Source organism: Canis aureus, chromosome 23 (genome assembly GCF_053574225.1).
Source record: "Canis aureus isolate CA01 chromosome 23, VMU_Caureus_v.1.0, whole genome shotgun sequence".
NCBI classification, from domain to species: domain Eukaryota; kingdom Metazoa; phylum Chordata; class Mammalia; order Carnivora; family Canidae; genus Canis; species Canis aureus.
In genome coordinates, this window is record NC_135633.1 from 38,369,693 (window position 1) to 38,394,995 (window position 25,303).

General features: G+C 37.0%; 2 protein-coding genes and 1 long non-coding RNA gene across 8 annotated transcripts in view; 2 read left to right on the forward strand and 1 right to left on the reverse strand.

Moving 5' to 3' along the window:
- EED (embryonic ectoderm development) overlaps positions 1-3,588 on the forward strand; it is a 29,832-nt gene extending 26,244 nt beyond the window's left edge. For both annotated transcript variants that reach the window (XM_077867341.1, XM_077867342.1), the window contains 3 exons: positions 1,859-2,017; positions 2,680-2,753; positions 3,253-3,588. In XM_077867341.1, coding sequence (XP_077723467.1) covers positions 1,859-2,017; positions 2,680-2,753; positions 3,253-3,379 — 360 coding nt within the window. In that variant the 3' untranslated portion in view covers positions 3,380-3,588. The remainder of the gene's footprint in view (positions 1-1,858; positions 2,018-2,679; positions 2,754-3,252) is intronic.
- A 6,890-nt stretch (positions 3,589-10,478) lies between these two features.
- LOC144295017 (uncharacterized) lies at positions 10,479-14,739 on the reverse strand. The gene is made up of 2 exons (XR_013362366.1): positions 13,793-14,739; positions 10,479-10,892 (listed from the first exon to the last, which is right to left on the reverse strand). It is a non-coding gene; the product is annotated as an uncharacterized LOC144295017 (long non-coding RNA).
- HIKESHI (heat shock protein nuclear import factor hikeshi) overlaps positions 14,075-25,303 on the forward strand; it is a 39,025-nt gene continuing 27,796 nt past the window's right edge. The window contains exons 1-3 of one of the 5 annotated variants that reach the window (XM_077867348.1): positions 14,082-14,293; positions 17,160-17,267; positions 17,733-17,970. In XM_077867348.1, the coding sequence (XP_077723474.1) occupies positions 17,820-17,970 (151 nt within the window). In that variant the 5' untranslated portion in view covers positions 14,082-14,293; positions 17,160-17,267; positions 17,733-17,819. Of the gene's footprint in view, positions 14,294-17,159; positions 17,268-17,732; positions 17,971-25,303 lie in introns of all 5 variants that reach the window. The other 4 variants (XM_077867346.1, XM_077867347.1, XM_077867344.1 and 1 more) reach the window with 4 other exon arrangements.

The following is a 25,303-nucleotide window of genomic DNA, read 5'->3' on the forward strand; positions in this document are numbered from 1 at the left end:
GTTTGAAAATTTTCTCTCCTGCTATGTTGTCCCTTTCCTGGTTCTTTGGTTAGAGCAGGCTTTTGTTGGTGGGGGTATTTTTGGACTTAACCTGTGAGTATTGCTGAGCTGCTGGCTGCTCTATCTGGTGTCCAGTCTGGGGTACATAAACAAAGCAAAAGAAAGCCAAGGAATTCAACATCTTCATGTCCCAGGGTTCCTAACCAGTCTGCCTTCTTTCTACCTTCCAAAGTTTTATGTTTGGTTTATATTTGGTATTCAGTCTTTTAAGTAATAGTGAGGATAAATAGGGGGGAGTACATATACTCCGTTGTTTTGGAAGTGGAAATAAAAAGCCGCTAGCTCTAAAATTTTTCTTAGAACTTAATTAGATGATAGGAAAGGATTTCTGCATTTTAGGTTTCAGGAAGCTGACCTGAGTGAACTATATTGGCAGTCGCAAATCTATTTCTGCATCAGAATCACAGGGAGAACATTGTAAAAATAGAGACCTAGGCCACCATCCCAGAGATCCTAAATCTGGCAGAAGGACTTGGGAATTTGTAATTTTAAAAAGCTCTCTACATGATTTTCAAGTGCAGTCATCCATTACAGTGAACAAATTCTTTTTCCCTCCCTAAGTTTTAGTTCTCCCTGCGAGGACTTTATTTATTAAGGATCTTTTACCAGTGTAATCAGTGACAAGCACTTGAAGAACTGTGGCAGTTTTTCTGCGTTGGCCTTCCCTTGTAGAGATTCTGATTCATTAGGGTTGGGACCAAGAGGAGTCTTTGGATGGAAGTCTACAAGCTGTCATTCCAGTTGTACATTTAGTTAAGTCATCAAAGTAGGTGATGTCTAAGGTACTTTACAGTAAAGAACTTGTATATCAGATATATAGCCCTGGGATTTTATATAATCTAAAAAAGAGAAGAAAAATGGGGGGAAGTGTTGTCCCCTCCCTAATCTTCCTTTGGCCCTGCTTTTGAACCATTCATATGTTAGTGAAACGGGCAGAGCTGCAACATGTGGCTGTGTGGGCTGTGTCCTGTAAAACTCCGGAAAGCTCTCTACCAACAGGAATTTCTCAGTCCAGGTTCTGTTGAAATACTGGGCTACACAATCTTTATTTTTAATGGGAGGGGCCATCCTGTATATTGATTGTAGGATGTAGCAGCATCTCTGGCCTCTACCTGCTAAAGGCCAGGGACATTGCCAAATGTTCCTTAATTGGCACACCACTGACCTATAATATGAATAGTGCCCACTGTGTTGCAGTTTTTTTTCAGCAAAGATACTATGTTACAGAATAAGGACAGTATAACTTGGTCTATTTCAGTCGTATCCCCATATCAATGTCTTGATTTAAACCACTGAGTTTATTACCTTCTATATAATATGATTTTTAAGGCCTCTAAACAGGGGCCATACTGAAAAGCATATTTTTGTATAGAGTTTTTATAATTTTATCGTTTATAATTTTATAATTTTATAAATTATAATTTTATATTTTATAACATTTTTAATTTTATATTTTATATTTTATAACAAATGTTATAAAACACTCAAGTCTCTGGATGCCAGAGTATTGAGAGCTGAATTTGGTTTGGAAGAGAAATTCTGACTTCAAAATGGATATTCCAGATAATATAATGCTTTTTAATATTGTCAAATTCTGTTGTAATATGACCTCTTATCCTCAAGTGTGGACCTTGACTCTGTAAATATAAATAAATGTATATCACTGTATCTACTAGATGGATAACCAGGTCTTAAGACTGTCAATTCTAAAAAGATAATAGAGAAAAGAAGGCTTTGTTTTAAATTTTAAATTTCAGTTCTATATGTAACAATTTTTTCTCATTTCTGTCTTCTAAAGTCTTGTGAAAATGCCATTGTGTGCTGGAAACCTGGCAAAATGGAAGATGATATAGATAAAATTAAACCCAGTGAGTCTAATGTGACTATTCTTGGGCGATTCGATTACAGCCAGTGTGACATTTGGTACATGAGGTTTTCTATGGATTTCTGGCAAAAGGTAGCAACATATTTCTACATTTTAAAATTACTTCAGACCATTGTAATTTCACTTTTCTCTGTTGTGCATCCATGTTCAGTTTCCTCTAAGAATCTACCTTGATATCTTGTAGTGATTGATTACTTTAGCCGTTGATGTTATTTATTCTATCTTTATAGAGTAGGCTCTCCACACCATTTACAGTGCTTATTATAAATGCAGTTGACAGGTGTCAATCTTGGCAATGGTGCTTACTTTCCATAACATCTGTTACTAAGATTTAATGTTATGGTGATTGAATGTTAACTTTTTAAATAGCTTTTTTGTAGAAAAGCTTAGAGAAATTTTAGAGATTGGTGTTATGAATTTGTAGTAACAAATTATCTGGGTATTTATTTCTATAAGAAAACTTTGGAGGAGCTGTCTGTAGCTTTTGCTACAATGTAAATTGTAAAGTCCTTCATAAATTTGCCTTCTAATTTGCTCAGGATGCCTCTGAAGTATAAGTTGCTGTTATCCATTTACGAATCAGAAGTATAAGATACAAAGAAATAGAAATAATCAGGAGTATAGCCATAGTCTGGAACTGAGGTTTTTATGAAATATGAATATATCTTAGGAATATTTGAATGCTCTATAGCCTATTTTAATAATTTGGTGTTTTTAAAAATACGTTTATACAGATGCTTGCATTGGGCAATCAGGTTGGCAAACTTTATGTTTGGGATTTAGAAGTGGAAGATCCTCATAAAGCTAAGTAAGTATTTAGAAATTTTTATTGATAATTTCTGTCTTTTTCTCAAACGCTATGCCAATATTTAATTTATTCATGAGAGACACAGAGAGGCAGAGACACATAGAGGGAGAAGGAGGCTCCGTGCTTGGAGCCTGATTGGGACTCAATCCCAGGACTCCGGGATCACAACCTGGGACGCTCAACCATTGAGCCACCCATGGATCCCTTGAAGTATCATTCTTAAATCATTTTTAACATTTATATGACTCAGTTATTTAAAAATATTTTTTATTCTCATAATGGCTGTTTATCGTGAGTACTTTGGTGACAAGTTACACCTTTCTTTTTATTAATTTAAAATATACCCAAATGTTATGAAATTAGAGATTGAGCTCTTAGTGATATTTTAAATGCTTTCCATGTGACTTGGAACATCTGTTTGTTTTCTTATTCGTTGGTTTAATTTGCTACTGACAATATTTATGAATGGCTTTTAACCTATTGTCTTGTTTTTTCCTAGATGTACAACACTGACTCATCATAAATGTGGTGCTGCTATTCGACAAACCAGTTTTAGCAGGGATAGCAGTATTCTTATAGCTGTTTGTGATGATGCCAGTATTTGGCGCTGGGACCGACTTCGATAAAATATTTTTTCCTTATCAAAATTAGAGTGTGTTTTCTGTGTATAATAGAATTAATGTATCTTGCTAGTAAGGGCACATAGAGCATTTAGAGTTGTCTTTCAGCATTCAATCAGGCTGAGCTGAATGTAGTGATGTTTACATTGTTTACATTCTTTGTACTGTCTTCTGCTCAGACTCTACTGCTTTTAATAAAAATTTATTTTTGTAAAGCTGTGTGTTTATTTTCATTGTGATAAAAAGAAATGTTGAAAGTAATAAAAGTATTCCCTTTCTTTTTTGTAATGATCATTTTTGTAGTCCTTTTAACTGAAGAAAGCTATATAATGTAGTGATTAAGTGTAAGCTCTAGGATTAAGCGGACTTTAGTCTTGGCTCTGCAAACATGAGCTGAGCTAAGTAATTTAACATCTACCTCAGTTTCCTCTTATGTGAAACAGGGATAAGAATACCTACCTCATAGGGTTATTAAGGATCAAATGATTAAATAAGTGAAGCAGCTGGAATAGTACTCAGATGTACCCTAAATACATTGTTGCTTCTTTTTTATAAAGATTTCATTCATTCATTCATTCATTTATTCGAGAGAGATCACAAGCAGGGGGAGTGGTAGAGGGAGAAGCAGACTCCTTGCTGAGCAAGGATCCTAAAGTGGGACTTGATCCCAGGATCCTGGGATCATGACCTGAGCCAAAGGCAGACGCTGAACTGACTGAGCCACTTAGGGACCTCATTTGTTACATATCAGACATTAATGTATCAGACATTATATTTCAGACATTGTATTTCCTAAGTCTTTGTGTTTCTTCTATAATAACTTTATAGTAATTATATTTAAAAATCTGGGGAAGCCTGGGTGGCTCACTGTTTGAGCATCTACCTTTTGTTCAGGTTCTGATCCCGGAGTGCCGGGATCGAATCCTGCATCGGGCTCCCTGCCAGGGGCCTGCTTCTCCCTCTGCCTGTTTCTGCCTCTCTCTGTCTCTCATGAATAAATAAAATCTTTTAAAAATAAATAATAAAAATCTGTAGAGTTGGAATACATAATGAATTAACTGAGCTGTCTAGTCAGTTAAAAAATACTATTTGGTTTGTAGCTAGACCATTAGTAACCAATGGAAATATTACCATTAGAGCAAGTGAGAGACATGGAAGCTTGAATGCAGTTGAAGAATGAAAGAAATGAGTGTGTACAGTGTTCCATCTGCTTTTCTAGAAAGATATTGGCTAAGAGAAGTAGATTGAGGGAATCAGAGTAGTGGATCTTTTTGTTCCAAACATAAGGTGCTTTGTTTATGAACAAGAAGAAACAGCAAGAATGAGCCTGATAGACCAGAAAATCCCCCAAAGAATTAGCACCAACATGACATATGGAGAAGTTAACCTAAAGCAGAGGGAATAAAGAAAACCTGAGTAATCATAAGATAGGAAGTAAAATGAAGGGTGCCAGGTAAAATACAAGGCTGAATATCAAGTTTTGAGATTCTCGTGAGCCTTGTTTTTATAAATCTCATAGATTTCCATGAATGTACTAGTATTGAACACCTTTTTGGATGTGTTCATTGCTCCTCGGTTTTTTGCTATTGTGATGAACAAAATTTTGAGTTACAGCTCAGTGTACAAGTCTTCATTATCTCTCGATGATTTACACCCTCATCTGTCAGAATTAGTTCATGAGAGGGTATTTCTAGTAATATTGTACCACTTGCTCCAACAGTGTATGTTGGTACCCATTTTACTTTTATCACTAATTCCTGTGTGTATCTGTAGATAAGCAGTTGGCAAACTTTTTTTGTAAACCGCTGGATAGTAAATGTTTTAGGCTTTGTGGGCTATATTCTCTGCCACATCCATTCAACATTGCTACTGTAATGTGAAAGTGACTAGACAATAGATGAATGGGCCTGGCTGTGTTCAATAAAATGGACAGAAACACGCAGTGGGCCATATTTGGTTCAAAACCATAGTTTGCCTACTCTTGCTGTGGATTCCAGATGCTGAAACTAACCACTTCAGGAGGCTCCTCTAAGATGCTGAAAATTTAGATCAAATAACTCATGAAATCACCAGATAGGCAATGAAATGTGCTATGAGTGATAGTTGAAACAGTATGTAATAGACCACCAAAGACGTCAGATACTGTAATTAGCAGAAAATGTAAAAGAGCCACATGTAAAATTATTTTCTCTTTCCCTGTACTCCACCCTTTCCTGGCTTTCTTACTGAACATTTAAATGATCATCTAATATACTACATAATTTACTTTGGTTGGCTGTATTTCTCCTTCTACTGGGGTATGTAGTCTTTATAAGGGTGATTTTTTTTTTCACTCTTGCTGATATAACCCCAGCACTAGAACAGCGCCTTGCACATATGTACTCAAATATTTGTCAAAATGAATAAAAAGAATAAAATTGCAATCTCAAAAATGAGCAAGCAGTAGGAGAATACGAAGACTGACCAGGAGGATTTATTAAAGGAAACAAATAGAACCTTCAGAAGTGAAAAATGAAGTAAAAGTGAATGATTCTAGTTAGATACAACTGAATAGAGGTTAGTGACCCGGAAAAAAATCCTAAGAAATTACTTGGAATGTGTCAAAAGGAAATGAATATGAGGAGTTATGAAGTACAGAGCATAAAATGAAAAGATCCAGTGGTAACTGCATATCCAAAAAAAGGAAAAGCAATATTTGAAGTATTTTACTTGCTACCATGAGACCTGAGTGTCGTAGGCAGGGAGAAAGATGCTGGTTCTGGCCTGTAATTTACCATCATGTCTCCGACTTGCATTGGAGTCCTAGCCACTAATGTGCCAGTCTGTTTCAGTCACCACTACCAAGCCAGAACATTGCCTCAAACTGTTACGTCCTGAGAAAAATCTGCACCCCCACCTCAGTTGAGGTACTAATAAGCAGTATAACTGTCCATGTAGGCCAAGACTATGCTCATTGCTTCCAAGAGAGTACAAGTCATGATGTGCTCCAGAGCTTGGGTGGGTGAGTGACACAGAATTTTTGTCTATGGATTTCAGGATGACGTCTTCCTGAAGCCCCCTGTACTTTAATGGACCTCACACCCAGTTCTTTGGGAAAGAAATATAGAATAATTCCAGAGGAATAGGATGCTAGTGGTCATTTGCAGGGCCCACTGAAAAAGGAAATTGCAAGCTTCTTGTTTAAAAAGCAGGAAAAAGGTGCCATTAAGGGGACTGAAAAATACAAAATATTTTTTTTCTGTGATTTCTCAACTTACAATATTTTAAAATTTGCTTTTAATGCCATTCTAAGTAAAAACACCATTCTAAGTTTTTATATTAGCTTGAATTTTGCCGATCATCTTCATATGAGTTTTCACTGCAAACATAAAAGCATTGAACTCCAAATTGAAATAATGCAACTAGCATTTTGTAGCTTGTACTTAAATGTGTATTTAGTTCTTGCCAGTACAGTGAAAATGCAGCACAAAAGTAACAAAAAAAAAAAAAAAAAAAGGATTTTATTTATTTATTCATAGGAGGCACAGAGAGAGGTAGAGACACAGGCAGAAGGAGAAGCAGGCTCCAGCAGGGAGCCCGGTGCGTTACTCGATCCTGGGACTGGGGGGATCACACCCTGAGCCAAAGACAGGTGCCCAGTCGCTGAGCCACCCAGGTGTCCCACAAAAGTAACTTTTATTTCACTTACTGGTATTACACATTCTACCAACATTCTCTGCATTTGACTTACTGATTTTAGGACAAAGGAAAACAACTATCCATTGTCCTATCTTTCCTTTTTGTTCTGTGGTGTTGTTTTAAAGATTTTATTTATTTATTCATGAAATAGAGAGGCAGAGACATTGGCTGAGGGAGAAGCAGGCTTCTTGCAGGGAAGCCCGATGTGGGAAGCAGGCTCCTCGCAGGGAGCCCCATGTGGGACTCAATCCTGGCCCCCTGATCACTCCTTGAGCCAAAGGCAGACGCTCAACCGCTGAGCCACCCAGGCGTCCCCATTTTGTTCTGTTATCTTCAGTATTAAATGGTTGACTAATACAAGGAAGTAATGAAGTAACAAGCAGGAATAGTGTTCCTTAGTTGTTCAAGTTTCTTTTGTTGTTGTTGTTGTTGAAGTTTCTTAAAATGCTTTTTGTCTTTGTTCAAACCAAGTTCTGGTTCAAACTGAAAACATGGCCTCTTGGGGTTGTCAGGACCCCTGCCTACTCAATTGTAGAGGAAAACACACTTACCTTGTCCCATTGGAGCTTACTTACAAAATCCAAGTTCAAAGAAAATTACTAAGAATGTCAAGATGGGAAGGGTGGAGACATTTTACTAAGTCTGTACTTAGTTCTTTCTGAGCCCAGTGCCCTGTACTTATTGCAGTGGTCACACACCTATGAAGCTGTTCCTGCCTGGGGCTGACATGAGGTCCTGTGCCTCCCTTTTCTCAGAACCAATTCTGTTAATAGGGGTTCTCATTTATTTAAAACTATTTAGTCTTTTTATCAGTCTCTTTCTGGCTCTATCTTGGTCTTCTTCGGTCCTTTTAAGTAAAATGAATAGAGTGATTTTCCACTTCTCCCCACATTGATTTCAGCAATAGGAAATAGGGCAGAGGCTGAGAGCCGTATTGTGCTCTGTAGGCAGGGACCTAAGTGTGAAGAGATCTACAAAGGAGAGTAGATGGTTGCTATTGCAGAGATGGCAAGTACGATGAAGTCTTGAGGCATTTAGAAGGAAAGAACAATTTGGCTAAGAAAGGACTGGAATATGACTTTAGGTGTATCATCCTACAGAATACTGGGAAAAGGCTGGATAGAAATTAAATGATTTTATTTTATTTTTATTTTTATTTTTTTTAAGCAAATGCTTGAGAAGGGTAGAGGCCTAAAGAATTGATGGTCAGGTGGGTGGGGGTGAATGGGTGACGGGCACTGAGGGGGGCACTTGACGGGATGAGCACTGGGTGTTATTCTGTATGTTGGTAAATTGAACACCAATAAAAAATAAATTTATTTAAAAAAAAAGAACTGATGGTCATATTGTACAGAAGTGCTTAAAGCCTTAAAACTCTCACTTGAGGCAAAAGGGGATAGTCATCTGCTTAATTGCATCATCTAGGAGAGCAATTTAAAAAACATTTTTTTAATACACCCTACAGTAAGAAATAGATTATAGTATCCCAGCTACACAAACATATATATAAAACCAAAACAAAAAGTTCCATGAAACAATACACTTATCATGTATGACGTATTCTTTTTTTTTTTTTTAAGATTATTTATTTATTTATTCATGAGAGACAGAGAAAGAGGCAGAGACACAGGCAGAGGGAGAAGCAGGCTCCATGCAGGGAGCCCGACATGGGACTTGATCCCGGGACTCCAGGATCATGCCCTGGGCTGAAGGCAGGCACCAAACCGCTGAGCCAGCCAGGGATCCCCTGTATGATGTATTCTAACATTTCTATTTCTTTCTTTTTTGCTTTTGGTAATGTGGTTGTGACTAAGTTGATTGCACAACCTGGTAATCATCTTTTTTTTTTTTTTTTTTTGTATATTTTTTTTGTTGGAGTTCTATTTGCCAACATACAGTATAACACCCAGTGCTCATCCCATCAAGAACCTAGTAATCATCTTAACCTACACTCTGGCACACACTGATCTAGGGAAAATGAGTCTAAGAGATTGGAAACAAGACCCACATTAGGGCCTCCTGGCGGTTCAGTCAGTAAAGCATGAACTCTTTATCTCAGGATCATGAGGTCAAGCCCCATGTTGGATGTGGAGCTTACTTAAAAAAAAAAAAGGTGCTAGATGGTCTCTACCCATAGAATATAGCTCTAGGGATGCCTGGGTGGCTCAGCAGTTGAGCGTGTGCCTTCAGCTCAGGGCATGATCCTGGAGTTCTGTTTTGAGTCCCACATCGGGCTCCCTATGAAGAGACTGCTTCTCCCTCTGCCTGTGTTTCTGCCTCTCTTTCTGCATCTCTCATGAATAAATAAATAAAACCTTTAAACTTTTTTTCTTTAGAATATAGCTCTAACACTATAAAATGTGTAACTTCTCCTAACTTCATTTATCATCTGTGGGTTTCCCTTGCTATGTAGAAAATGACTATCATTTTGGTATTGAATTGATGTTTTTTTAAAAAAAAATTTTTAATTGATGGGTTTCTAAAAAAATTCTTGGTATTTTGTGGTTATTTTCTGAGACAGAACAAAACTTTAGGTGAATGAAAGCAGACTCATTTCACTTTTTCCGTTTCAGTTACCCCAGGCTGATGTGAAATTTAGCAAGTTGGGTGATTTCTGTTAATATTGTGTGCAATGAGTTGAGGGAGTGTTTTTGTGTTCAATTCTAAAACCATTACATTGTAGGTGGTCAGAAAGTCATTGATTTTGAATATTGGCCATTGTTTAATTTTTTTTTATTTGATGCAAAATTTAAAACTGCTAAAAATGTTTAAAATTTAAACTCCTAAAATTTTGTATACATTTTTTTTTTTGTCAGATCGTTTTCTCTGAAGTTTTAAGATGGTTGCCTGCTACAACTTCAGGTGTCACTTTCAGGTATGTCAATGTATAGAAGGAAAAAGTGATCATCTCGTCATGTGATTTTCTTTAGAGTGAGAAACCTATCCCAGCAACCCCCAGCAGATTTCCTTTCAGGTTTCACTGACCAGAATTTGGTCGTGGGACTGAGTCTAAACCTACCACTGCAAAGGGACAGGAAAATTGTTGGTTAGATTAAGCAGAGTCTTCCTCTGGGGCTCTGAGCCTCCTGGAAGAGGGATGGATTCCTGAACAAAAATACGATGGATAGGGCAGCCCCGGTGGCTCAGCGGTTTAGCGCCGCCTTCAGCCCAGGGCCGGATCCTGGGGACCGGGGCTCTCTGCATGGAGCCTGCTTCTCCCTCTGTCTGTCTCTGCCTCTCTCTCTCTCTTTCTGTGTCTCTCATGAATAAATAAATAAAATCTTAAAAAAAAAATGGATGGATACCTGTTTACAAGAAAGAAGAGGGAAGTGGATGTTAAATAGATAATAACTACCAGTAATTGTTACAGGGAAAGAAAATTAATGAATAAAAAGTAATCACAAATTGTGAAGGAACCACACAGAAGTTAGCTTTTGCTGCATAACAAAACATTTCAAATTTATTTAACTCATGATTCTATTTTGGCTGAGCTTGGCTGAGTGGTCCTTCTGGTCTTGACTGGGTTCACTCGTCTCTGGTCAGCTGCAAATCAGCTTAGTAGCTCTGTTCCTAGGAGAGAACAGACTACTAGGGTTTGACTGGTTGTTGGTTGAGGCACGGGGGCCAGGTTTCTTTCATTATCCAGCAAGCTATCCTTGGTTTGTTTCTGTGGTAGACTGTCAAAGTTCCAAGAACTACAGCAGACACTTGCAAATATTTTTGAGACCTAGGCTCGGAACTGGCACATCACTTCTGCATTCTTTCCATCAAATCAGGTAAGAAGGCCAGGAGGCTGAAGACATAGATTCCATCTCTTGATGTGAGAAGCTGCAAAGTCACACTGCAAGGTCATGGACACAGGGAGAAGAAGAATTTGTGATATTTTTGCAATCTGGTATAGGCGATGAGATAAGCAACGGGAAAGCCACTCAGATCTCCCTTCATGAGAGACTGTCACTTGGAAAGTTTCAAATCACCAGTATGTCTTTTTCTGAGCTGAAGTTCATATACCAGTATGATTTTTATTGATGATTTCCTGATAGTGTTTGTTTTAGGCATCAGAATTTCAGAGGCTGTGATGCTGGTGATTTCAACAATAATGTTAAAGAGGCATGAAATCATGGCAGTGCAAGCAATTTTAGAGATTAGTCTGATTCATTTTTTTCACTTTTATAAAATTAGATTTTATAGATTTTATAGTAATTATAAAATAATATAGGCACATAGTTTAAAAAGTGAAACAGGGGCAGCCCTGATGGCTCAGTGGTTTAGTGCCGCCTTCAGCCCAGGGCCTGATCCTGGAGACCTGGGATGGAGTCCTGCGTCGGGCTACCTGCGTGGAACCTGCTTCTCCCTCTGCCTATGTCTCTGCGTCTCTCTCTGTGTGTGTCTCTCATGAATAAATAAAATCTTAAAAAAAAAAAAAAGTGAAACAGGATAAAAAGGCTTTTACACAAAAAACAGTAGTTTTCTGCTCATGTTCTACTCCACAGAAGCAAGCACTAAGTTTTTAGCTATTTCTTCCTGTGTTTACCTGATCATTCTAATATGCAATTGTTATTCTCTTTTGATTCATTCGTTTTGATATACATTGACTGTGTTTGAGGAGGATTTTAGTTGTCCATACCCATACCTCCTCTTCCTCTTCTCTTATCTTCTTAACGTAGTTAAATAACAATTTTAATTTAATCTACATTTGGAGTTTTTATTAAGATAATGTAGAAGGCTGAATAATGTCCTCCCAAAATGGTCAGGTCCTAATCCTTGGGACCTGGAAATGTTACTTTACATGGAAAAAGAGACTTAAAAAAAAAAGAAAAGAAAAAAAGAAAAGAAAAAGAGACTTTACAGGTATAATTGTTAAGGCTATTGAGATGGGGAGATTATTCTGGATTATCCTGGTAGACCCTAAATGCCATTACAAATATTGGTGTAAGAGGAAGACAGAGTGAAATTTGGTACAGAGAAGAAGGCAATGTAAGGAATGGAGCAGGATGTTACACCGTTGAATTTGAAGATGGATGAATGAGGCTATAAGCTAAGGAACACAGCTCTAAAATCTGAAAAAGGCAAGAAATGGATTTTATCTTAGAGCTTCTGGGAAAACTGTGGCTCTACTGATGTGAGTTTGTCCAACCTCTGACCTCTAGAACAGTAAAAGAATATGTGTTCTTTTAAGCCACCAAATTTGGGGCAATTTCTTACAACAGCCATAGGGAACAAAACATTCATGTATATATTATTTTGTGCCAAGTCACTCTTTTTTTGTACAATTTTATTTCTATTGGCCTAAAAATGGCCTCTTTCTGTTTTAGTTTGAATTATCTGATTGATGCTAAATCTTCATCCATCCATAAAACACCTCTCTGTATAATTTTTCATGTCAAAAGTATCAAATAGTTATATTTTCTACTTTTCCCCCTGAAAAAACAAACCCCTCCAGATGGTCCCTGGATTGATAGCTCTCTGCATATGTCCTGGGACTTCCTTTTGCCATCACCTTTAAAATTCTCTTTATCACTTCCCTTGGTTGACCATCCTGTACTCTGAATCTCATCTCATGTCTTCTTTATTTTTTTTAACTAAGTAGGCTCGGGCAGCCCGGGTGGCTCAGCGGTTTAGTGCCGCCTTCAGCCCAGGGCCTGATCCTGGAGACCCAGGGTCGAGTCCCACATCAGGCTCCCTGCATGGAATGGAGCCTGCTTCTCCCTCTGCCTGTGTCTCTGCCTCTCTTTCTCTCTCTCTCTCTCTCATGAATAAATAAATAAAATATTAAAAAAAAAAAGACTAAGTAGGCTCTATGCCCAGTGGGGAGCCCAACATGGGCCTTGAACTCATGACCCCCGAAATCAGGACCTGAGCTAAGATCAAGAGTTGGATGTTTAACCAAATGAGCCACCAGGCGCCCCTCTTTATTTATTTATTTTTTAAGATTTTATTTATTTATTCATGAGAGACACACAGAGAGAGGTAGAGACATAGGCAGGCTCCCTGCAGGAAGCCTGATGCGGAACTTGATCCCAGGACCCTGGGATCATGACCTGAGCCAAAGGGAGATGCTCAACCATTGAACCACCCAGGTGCCCTCTTTATTGTGTGTGTGTTTTATGTGTTTTTAAGTTTTTATTTCTTTATTCATGAGAGACACAGAGACAGGCAGAGACACAGGCAGAGGGAGGAGCAGGCTCCATGCAGGGAGCCCGACGTGGGACTCGATCCCGGGTCTCCAGGATCAGGCCCTGGGCTGCAGGCGGCGCTAAACCGCTGAGCCGCCCAGGTGTCCCTCTTTTGTGCTTTCTATACACAATTCACTTTATTCACTCTCTGCAACCCTATAAGATAGGTACAATTATTATTTTACAAATGGAGACAAAGTTATAAAGTTCTATAAGACCTTGCTTACAGTTTTACAGAAAATAAATGGGGGAGTTAAGTGAAGCTGAAAAGAATAACAACTTACTACAACAACATATACATGTTAATATATAATAGGTATATATATAAGATTTACATATTTCTATATCTGTATACATATTTATATATAAATAATATGTAATATATAATAACAATAAAGTTGTCAATAAGTACCAAACAGCTGATTGAAAATTAGTGCTTCTGCGACAGTGCGGAGCCGAGAGAGCCTGGAGTTGAAACCGGACTTGGATTCAAGCTCCGACATTGAGCGCCGTGTAGACTGGGAGCTGGTCACTCACATACCTAAATGGAGACAGCAGTACCTACCTCATAAAGTTTTTGCCAGGACCTAGTGAAGGGATTGTTGTAAGGACGCTGTAACCTCTAAAATGTCACACAAACATGAGAAACACCTACTGGCGCTGAGTTTGAAAACCTGGGATCTGGACCGTCGTCAATCCCGAAAGCCAGATCCTCCTGACGCTCCTCCCGGAACCCGGCGCATGGCCCTCTGGGACTTGTAGTCTCATACTGGTTCTGGCCCGTCTTTCTCCCTTAGTGGGGGCGGCTGGCGTAAGCTCCGGAAGTACTCGCCGCCTGAGGGGCGTGCTGGTTAGGACGTGGGGTCAGAGGTCGCGGGGGCAGAAGGCGTTCCTGCCGCTGGCCTAGTCGCTATGTAGTGGAGGGGCAGGCGTCCTCCTGCATGTTCTGGAAGGTTCTTGGGCTCGACTAGGGCCGTAGCCCGAGGACTCGTAGTCGCCGGCTTCGGGTCCCCGCCGGCTGAGCGGAGTCGCCGCCATGTTTGGCTGCTTGGTGGCAGGGAGGCTGGTGAGGATGGGGCCGGGTGGTATCAGGAAGGGGGCAGGACACCGGAGGGCGAGGCCCGCCAAGGGGAGGGTGCGCTGGTGCGGAGACGCGGGGAAAGCCCCGCAGTGTACTTTCCAGCTAAATGGGAGGGTGGCGAGTGGGCGCTGGGGTGTTGGTTCTCCTCCGCCCTCAGCTCCGCAGTCATTTGAAGAGTAGCCACTTCAGGGGCTGTTTGTCGAGCGTGCCTCATCCCTGCGCCTGGCAATGCCCGGCTTTTGTCCATTTCTCATAATTTCAGCCTTCCGGGTAGCGCTTACCGGGCACTTCAGAGTTAACCCTCATAACTCGTGGGGTGGTTATTAAAATCCTTATTTTGTAGTTGAGGAACGTAAGCTCCGTTGGCAGTGTAAGTTCTTGTCTGAGCTCGCGGAGTGAGTTAGAGGTACACCTGGCGTTTGACTCTACTCCCTAACATCCTGTTTCTGAAAGAAGGTGGTGCTGGGGGCATGTATACCTTTGGGGTCTTTGTGGAAGGACCCCAGTAAAAAAAATATGCTTAAAGTAATTGGAAGGTGGCTGATAAAGACGCCTAAATTTAAGTGTGAGTCGTGGCCTGCGAAAATCCTCATTGGTCAAAAGAGATAATAACCTGCCTTGCCAGATAATGAGAGTTAAAGGAGATCAGCACCTGGAACTGTTTAGGAGTGAACTAGGGAATGAATGTTGCTTGCCTCTTTGGAAACCACCCGGGAATCTTTTTCAAACTTAACTCCTTTACATCCAGAGTTCTTTATTTATTTATTTATTTTTTCGCCCTGCTTTGTTAAATTTTGCAGCCCATTTGTGGAATTACAGTCTTCATCAACTGTTGGTAATGTATTCAGTACACAGTGCCAAGAAAATACAAAGATAAATTGGAAACGAGTAGCCTCAAAAAGTTTGTCTGGCTCTCGAATAACTGGGAGGCCACTTTGGCGATGGTGGTAATTGGTAATATTGGTGAGATAACTTTGGATGTCTCCTGCTGTTGGCAGGGAAAATGAAAGGACCAGCCTGGGATGAGTGTGGGACTCTGATGAGTGAGTGTCGTTGACGAATGACATTTAAAATGTGTGTGTGTTCTATTTTTATTTATTTTTAAGTAATCTCTACACCCAACGTGGGGATTGAACTCACCACCCTGCGATGAAGAGTCACATGCTTTACCACTGAGCCAGCCAGGAGCCCCTCTGTGTGTTTTTATAAAGAAAAGGCCACATGGATTCCAAGTATCACATGTTGTCAACTAACTTGGAAGGAAATTTAGTTAAAGTAGAACCTGTGTCTACTTACCTAACACCTAACCTCTGTAATGGATATCCAGTAGGAGTTCCTAAAAGATGAGATTTTTAGGAGGTGTTTGACTCTTTGTTAATTGGAGAACATGTTAATCAAAATGAAGGGCAAATAGACCTGGAGACATCCAAAACTTAGCTTCATTATCTAACTAGAAAAATCTACTTATTTAAGTTTATAAACTCAGTTTCATTCCTTGAAAATTTTTTCTTAAAGTTTTCTTTTTCCCTAAGGTTAAGGATTAGTGTGTCATAATACAGATTTACAGAATGTCTTGTGCTTGGTACAGAGTTGACATTTAACAGATATTTATTTTGCCTGATGGTTATTTCATGGCTTGTAAATACCATCATTTTATATGTTTTTAAGATTATGTGCATGCCAAAAACTGGTGAAATCGGATTTGATACTAATACAGGCAGTTTGGTTTTATATTTATGTTTTTCTTTTGTTTTATTCTCTATGTTAAACTGGACAGTTTTTAATGGGGTTGGAAAACTTAAGAGGAGGGAATCAGAACTTGATTTTAAGAGCGTTCATTCTTGTCTCTTGGGAATAAATTTAGGACAACTATTACTTGATTGATAATACAACTATAACGATTTTAAGTTTCTTTGTAGTGGCAAGGATATTATAAAAGAAAAAAGCTAAATTTTAGTACAACAGCAACTATTAGCAGACGAAAAAAGGTTGCATTCTAGGTAATAAGATTTGACCATTTACAGTCTTAAAATACTGGTAGTAATTCAGATTTGGTGTTACGGTGAATGCAGTGTCAAAAGCAATTAAAAAGAAAACCAAAAAATTTTGTATACGTAAATTCCTGACAGCCTTTTGACCTGAGTGCCCTCAGAATTAATACTTCATTTTTGCTAATGGATGTGATACAGCAATTATCCATCATTTTCTGAAAGTGGATAAAATGAGTTTTCTTTGTGGAAATAGATTTCTCAAACTTCAAAATAAGATAAGATCTCATTCTAGAAACTGACATTCAATTCTAGACCAGAAAATTAGATTATGAAATGAGTCAAGAGGAAACTTTTACAGGTTCCCACTCAGCATATTCAAGGTAGGATTTTTGCTTTTTATATAGTTGATTCTCGTTATTCACAGCAGTTCAGTTCTGTGAAGTCAGTGTGAACACTCAGTTCCTCAGTTGGTAAATACTGATTTGTTGCTTTTAGGGGAAATACAGAGTTAGATTTTTTTCAGGCTTCTGATGACAGTTTTTATCAGCCTATCATTACATAACCTTGTTTTCTACATGTTTCTGTTTAATGTGTTGTTGATTCATTAGTTGAACTTAACAGCCAAGACACCATAACTCATTTCTGAATGCAACTTACGTAACATTTTCTCAGCATGGCACATAACAGCTGTTTCAGACCTAGGAATACTAGCCAGCATTTCAGCTTGGACATTTTAAACATCAGAATCACCAACAAAACACAAAATACAAACATGGCACTAAATTGTGAAAAGCACATTTGTTTATGGTATGAGAGCAGAAAAAAAGAAGGCACAGCTAACTTTTTTCCACCTCTCCTAGGAAAACGTGCATTAGGCAACTCAAGATTTTTGCTGCTCTGCACACGAACCTGTTCATGAATGACCAAAGTACAATGAATATCGATTTTGTGCTTACAAATAAATTCTAGTGAGTAGGCAAATTAATAAATATGGAATTTGCAAATAATGAGGATTAACTAATTCCTTCTAGATTGCTTACCCATTTTAATTCCCCGTGCTTTACCTTCTTTACCTACCTAGAGAATAAGGTTTTGGTGGTGTGGTATTTTGAACAGCCTTTCGTTTCTTTGACATTCTGAAGCGGTAGTGATTTACTTATGTAAGTAAATTCCTTTGAGGGCACTTCTGAAATAATTTAGTTCTATTTTTTAAAGGTTACATTCATTAAACGATCATTTTAAGGCTGAATATATATATTCTTTTTATATTTGACACTGGTATATTTGGATATTCCATATAGACTAACAGATTAACCCAAGGCTATACTGGGTATAACGACTATAATTGTACCTGATAACAGCTTACAGGAACACGTTAAGGGTTATAGAAACTCATCAAACTCTTGAACTAAGACGAGTTTCTTATTTTCTAGGTGCAAACAGCTGCACAGCAAGTGGCAGAGGATAAATTTGTTTTTGACTTGCCTGATTATGAAAATATCAACCATGTTGTGGTTTTTATGCTGGGAACAATCCCATTTCCTGAGGGAATGGGAGGATCTGTCTACTTTTCCTATCCTGATTCAAGTGGAATGCCTGTATGGCAGCTCCTAGGATTTGTCACAAATGGGAAACCAAGTGCCATCTTCAAAATTTCAGGTCTTAAATCTGGTAAGAAAAATATTAATTACGTAATTAAGCTGTTTTCTTAATAGTATGACATAGGATGTGGCGCTTATTTTTTAACTTTCCATTATGTTTTACTGGTTGCTAGAGTGATGTATTATTTTTTAAAAATTCATATGATAAACTGATACATTTGAAAAGTAATAAGCAAAAGACCTTCTCAGGCTCCTCACATTTCCACTCTCTGTCCCTGGAGAGAGCCACTCACTTTTGTATAGGGATTTTGTATACTTTTGTAAAGGGATTTTATTGGGTGTTTTAATAAATAATGTCAAGGAATCTTCTCAGAATTTGTAATATGCACATCTGTAAGTAGATGAAGCAAGTAGATTTGGATAGAAAAATGAGTCCTTTTTTTCTTTAAATGATGGTTTTGAACTCTTAGATTTGATTATCCCTCTGATGTTTTTCTCTTGGTTGTAATGATAATGGAGGCATCAGACCTTATAGGGGCGTAATCCTTGCTTTGAGGCTTTGAAGTATTTTGTGGAGAAATGTGAGAACAAAACTAGATTAGATGCCATTTACTCTCATTGAATCTCTGGTTCTCTTGAAAATCTACATGAAAACAGACATGAAAATTCTTAGTACATTCTAGAAAATGTCTATAGAGTCCAAAGAAAAATTATATTTGGCAACATGTTTATTTATTTAACAACATTTTAGTATCTACTATGAGGATTTAAAAATGGTGATTAAGTTCTTGCTGGAGATAACTCATATTCTTACAAAGGAAGATAGTTTTGTGGACCACTAATTAGAAGGATGAAGTCTAATAGTGTATGTTTGTATAAGATGCTGAGAGAGAATAGAAAGGGGAGCAACTAACTCTCAAGTGGGTTGAGAAGGCTTCCTGGAGGAGGTGGTATTGGACCTCTTGGGAAGAGAAGAAGTTAATTAGACCTGGGAGAGGCCTATTGGGCGTTCTTTTCTGGGTGGAGGTAGTATGTGTAGAATGAAGAAATTTTGGAAGCATGATGTGTGTAGGGTGGTTCCAGGATAGATTAGGCAGGCACGGATCAGGAAAAGCTTTATGTGTCATATCGACTCATTTGAATTTAAGTCAGCAATTTTTAATGTGTTTAGATTACAGACCTATTTTGTAGTATTATGAAAAATATGTGTAACCTAATGTAAATACTCAAAAGTATGCATGTACTCTGAAGCACATCCATATATCTCTCCACATAAAGAACTGTTCCTATAGGTATAAGGGAGCGAGTAAACTATCTTGGGTAGGGGAGATGATATGAACAAATTTTGGTTTTAGCCTGAGGGCTGTGTGAAAATAAATTGGAGCAGTTCTGGCAGGATGATGGACTGTTAGATGCTGTTATTTTATGTAGTTGGAATTCTAGAAGAAGTGGGAGAGAGCAGTATTTAGAGCTAAATTCTGTTTAGAATTGATGATAAATACTAATCTTTACATTTAAGAAGCAAGACAAATCACTGTGGTTCTTATCAACTGGGATTCCATGAGATGATTATCAATAATTCCTAAGACAGTGATTTTTTTTTTTTTTTTTAAGATTTTATTTGAGAGAGAGAAAGTGAGTGAGAGTGAGTGAGCATAAGTGGAGGGAGGGGAGAGAGAGAGACCAAAACTCCCCACTGAGCAGAGAGCTGCAAGCAGGACTTGATCCCAGGACCTCAGGATCATGACCTGAGCTGAGGGTAGATGCTCAACCAGCTGAACCACCCAGGCACTCCAAGATAGTGATTCTTAAATCATGATTACCTGACCACCAGAATTAACATTAACATTAACATCATCTGGGAATTTGTTAGAAATGCAGATTCATGGCAGGACCCCAGACCTATGGATCAGAAACCTTGGGTGGAATCCAGTTCTCCAGGTATTGTGCATGCTAAAATTTGAGAACCACTACCCTAGGGCATCCACTGTATATAATAAATTAATGCTTCATACTTCTGGCATGGAGTTTGAGTTAGTTTTGAAGTCTTTGGGAGAATTAAGAAAATAGTCATTCTCAGATCACTTTCTATCTTTTTTGTGACTGTGCCTAAAAACAAACAATCTATAAGTAGAAGGAATATAATGGGGCAATTCGATACATTATAGTGAAATTTCTGGGCATTTAATATAAAGAGAAAGTAATAAAGGAACCAGAGAGACAAGTCAATCATAACTGGATGGCAGTTTAGCAGACTTCCCATGAGCATGAATAGAGGCCAAAACTAATAGATTAATATCTTCAAAGTGCCAAGGAAGAATAAAATAACTCAAAACTATTATTCTAAAGTGATGGAGAAATATATTTTGCTGATAGAGATGGAAAGTTTACTACTCATAGACCATTACTGAAAGAACTACTGAAGGTAGATATACTTTATAAGAGGAAATTGAACTCAGGATGTAGAAGAGCATGCAAGATGCAAAGTTAAAGAATTGGTAAACATGTAGCCTAATTTGGCAACCTTACTGTATAAAACAACACAATAAATACACAAGGATTAAATATACTGGAAAATAATGAGTAAGAAAGGAGAGGTGGTGATTGGAGTAAAAGATTTCTGAGGTCTTATTGTTAAGAGAATAATCATACTGATTCTACTTTCAGGTAATCTTGTTAAAAGCTTGAGGAAAAGTTGAAAAAAAAGGAAAAGCAAACTAAAGGCATAGTATATTAAAAACAAAAGATGGTGGAAATAATTTGAATTATCAGAAGAAATGTAAACAGTACACTTGTGAGAAAAAAAAAAAAAAAAACATGGAGACTCCAGGATAGGATTTCTTTTAAAGGGAGCAAACAAATAATTATACTGCTGCTTATGAGTAATAGGTCTAAAATATTTTAAAATGAAGAACCAAAAAAATGCCTGTCATAAATAGACTAATTTTAAGAAAAATTAGACTAAGACAAAAACATCAGGGATTAAGAAATTCATTCAGTAGGAATGAAATAATTCATTAGGAAAGCCAAAATATTTCTAGGAAAATATAAATCATGAATTTGTATATGTAACTTCAATATATATTTTAAAAAATTGACATTTAGAATGAGAAATGCTGTTAATATTTTATTCACCTAGGTAATCAGGTAAATAAAATGTTAGTAAAATGGAAGATTTGGATAAAAGAGTTAACAAGTTTGATCCAATGGACATTTATGGAACTCCACACCTAATTATTAGATCATATACATTTATAAATACACAGAATATTTATGAAATTTGACCATATACCAAGTCATGAAACAAATTGTAGTAAATGGCAGATAAATCAGTATGCAGCTTATGGTGCTGTATAATTACAAGTCAAAAGATAAAACATTGTGGAAATCCTCCCTTCCAAATGTAGCTATCAGGCCTAGATGGTTTTACAAAGTTCACCTAAACCTTTATGAAACAAATTATTTGTATCTTATATAAACTTTTAGTAGAAAGAAACTTTTAGTTTTTATATATATATATATATATATATATATATATATATATATTTTTTTTTTTTTTTTTTAGTTTATATTTCTAAGCTAATAGAATATTCATACCAAAAAAGGACGAGGACAATATAGGAGAAGAAATTTGACCTATGCCAGTCTTACTTATTTAGGATTTTTATATTGATGTACATAAAAATAGAAAGTGAATTCAACAAGATATCTTATTTTTTATTATTTTATTTTTCATTATACAAAATTCAAGTATATACAGAAGCTGACCAAATAGAATATTGAACCATTCTCTACTCATTACTCAATTTCAAAAATGACTAACTCATGAATAATATTTTTTTTTAAAGATTTTATTTATTTGGGATTGAGAGAACGTGCACGCACAACCCAGGGGGGAGGGGCAGAGGGAGAAAGAGAATCCCAAGCAGACTTTGGCCAGTGCAGAGCCCAGGGCAGGGCTAGATCATATGACCATGAGATCATGACCTGATCTGAAATTGAGAGTTGGATACTTAGTCGACTGAGCCACCCAGGTGCCCCAGTGTTTAGTTTTGTTTTTTAAAGACTTATTTATTTATTTTTATTTATGATAGAGAGAGAAAGAGGCAGAGTCACAGGAGGAGGGAGAAGCAGGCTCCATGCAGGGAGCCCAACGTGGGACTCGATCCTGGGACTCCAGGATCGCGCCCTGGGCCAAAGGCAGGCGCCAAACCGCTGAGCCACCCGGGGATTCCCCCCCCAGTGTTATTTCTTTTATAATCCCACTCACTTCTTCCTTATCTTATTATTTAGAAACAGATCCCAGAATCATAACATGTAATCCATAAATACATTAATAAGTGTCTTTAAAAGACAAGGTCTTAAGAGTGTGATTCTGGGGTCCTGGGATTGAGTCCCGCATTGGGCTCCCTGCAGGGATCTCTGCCTATGTCTCTGCCTCTCTCTGTGTGTCTCTCATGAATAAATAAATAACATCTTGAAAAAAAAAAAAGACAAGGTCTTTTTTTCTTTCTACTTTTTAAAACATAATCATAATGCTTTTATCACATTTAAGAACAAAATAATTCCTTGATAGGGAATTGAATGTCTAATTATAGTGTTCAGATTTCCAGTGATCTGAGAAGTTTTTGGTTTATATATTTTAAAGTTGTAAGTACTTTTTTTTAAAGCTGTACTTTGGATCAACATTGTACATTGCAACTGGTTGATGTCTCAAGTATCTTTCATAAAAATTAAAGGTGTAATATATTCTCTGTCCTCTATTTCCAGTAAATTACTTGGACTAAGAGATTGATCAGACTTCCTTTGAGTTTATTTAAAAAAAATTTTTGGTGGGATTATTATAGGTAATGGTGTGTTGTTTGATTAAGAAGTTCATACATGGTTTTCTCTTTTTGTGAAATTAGCCATATATATGCAATGCCTACATTTGGTAATTCAGTAGGGGTTCAAATGATCATATTCTAATTCAGTGATTTCATTTACTAGCGATAAAGAGACTCTCGAATATCTACTATTTGGTTACTCAGAGGTAGAGTCATAGGAAAGGCATGATAATGCTTGATTGATCCTCCTTGTATGCCAGTGTTCAAAATATGAATTGATTCCCTAATATCCTCCAAAAGTATTTTTTAAAGTATTATAAAATCATAGATATATGTGTATACATATTTATTTATATTTGATATGTTCTAACCATTAGTATACCCTCAGGATCCATTAGAAGTAATTAAAAAATTTTTTTTCAAGATTTTTTTTTTTCTCTATATCCAATGTGGGGCTTGAATTTACAACCTTGACATCAAGAGTCCCGTGCTCCACCTACTGAGCCAGCCAGGTGCCCCCTAATTTTAATTTTTCTTTTCTTTTTTTTTTTTTTTTTTAAATTTATTTACGATAGTCACAGAGAGAGAGAGAGAGAAGAGGCAGAGACATAGGCCCGAGGGAGAAGCAGGCTCCATGCACCGGGAGCCTGATGTGGGATTCGATCCCGGGTCTCCAGGATCGCGCCCCGAGCCAAAGGCAGGCGCCAAACTGCTGCGCCACCCAGGGATCCCTGTAATTTTTCATTTTTTTTAGGTAGATACTATTTCATAATTTTTATCCTTTCTTTTTTTTTAATTTTTTTAATTTTTATTCTTTCTTAAGAGATCTTCCAAAGAACAGAGAAAATTTACTTTTTATTAACAATTTTAATAATTTATTAAGATATAATTAACATATAATAAATTGCACAAATTTAAAGGATACAGTTTGATAAATTTTGATATATGTATATACCTGTCTGTGAAACACTACACTGAAGATAATGAGCGTATCACCACTAGAAGTTTCCTAGTGCTCCTTTGTAATCCTTTCTCTTGTCTCCTCTCCTGCCTTAGGCAACTACTAATCTAGTTTGTTTCATTGTAAAAGTTTAAATTTCTAGAGTTTTGTATAAATGAGCACATACAGTATGCTTTTTTGTTTAGCTTAACTCAGCTGAGTTATTTTTAGAGTCATCCATGTTGTAGTAAGTATCAGTAGTTGATTCCTTTTTATTTCTGGGTAGTATTCCATTGTATGAATGTCCCACTATTCGTCCATTTACCGTTGATGGATATTTGGATTGTAGGGGTTTTGATCTATAAAAATAAAACTGATATAAACATTTATATATAAGTCTTTGTATGGACACATGCCCTCCTTTCTCTTGGGTAAATGTCTAGGATTGAAATGGCTGGATCATATGGTACCTCTATATTTAATTTTTTAAAACATTGCCAAACTATTTTCCAACATGGTTCTTCCATTTTATATTCAACTAGCAGTATATGAAAGTTCTAGTTTCTTTACATCCTTGCCAACACTTGGTTTGTTCAGTTTTAGGCATTCTAAAAGGTGTATAGAGGTATATATACACTTTTAAATTTAATGATTAACGATGTTCAACATTTTTTTGTGTGCTTATTTGCATATCTATATATGTTCCTTGTTGAAAGGTCTACTTAAGTCTTTGGTTTTTTACTTAAGTTGGGTTGTTTTGTTACTTAAGTAAAAAGTTTTTTTTACTAGGTTTTATTATTGAGTTTTGAGAGTTTTATATATATTCTTGATACATATAAGTTCTTTATAAGATATGTGATTTGGAAAATGTTTTTTTTCCAGTCTTTGACTTGTCTTTTCTCTTAACAGTGTCTTTGATAGAGCAGAAATTTTTAATTTTGATAAAGTCCAGTTTTTCATGTTGTTGTTTTATGCATTGTGCTTTTGGTATTGAGCCTAAGAAATCTTTATCTAATTCAAGGTCACCAAGGTTTTCTCCTTGTTTTTTAGTTTGAGATTTTATACTTATATCTGGGATCCAGTTTGAATTAATTTTGTATTTAGTGCGAGGTATGGATTGAAGTTCTTTTTTTTTTTTTTTTCCATATGGATAGTCAATTATTCTAGAACCATTTGTTGAAAAGACCAAGTAATGGCACATTTTTCTACATCTTTGTTCACTTTGATATTCATTTGGGGACTCTCAAAATCCTCTATTTGAAAATAAAATATAAACATACATAAATGAATATTTATATATTGGTTTAAAAAGACAAATGGAAATAGATATTTTTACAGCTTTTTTTTTAAACAGTAAATCACTAGTGTGAAGACATGCTAGAAGGTTAGATACTGCTAAGTATTTAGCAATATAGGAAGAGAAACAGCTAATTACAGGGGGAAGAGAGGTGATGTTTTTGGTTTGGATTTGAGGAGCCTGTGGGACATGATAGCAATGCCTTAAATATAAAGTGGTAGGTTTTGTTTGTATAGCAGTAGGCTAGTAGCCAGCTAGCTGTTAACCTTTTGCATAGGTGGAAAGTGCAGATTTATATTGTATGTAGACTTTAATCAATGTATATGCATCGATTAAAGTA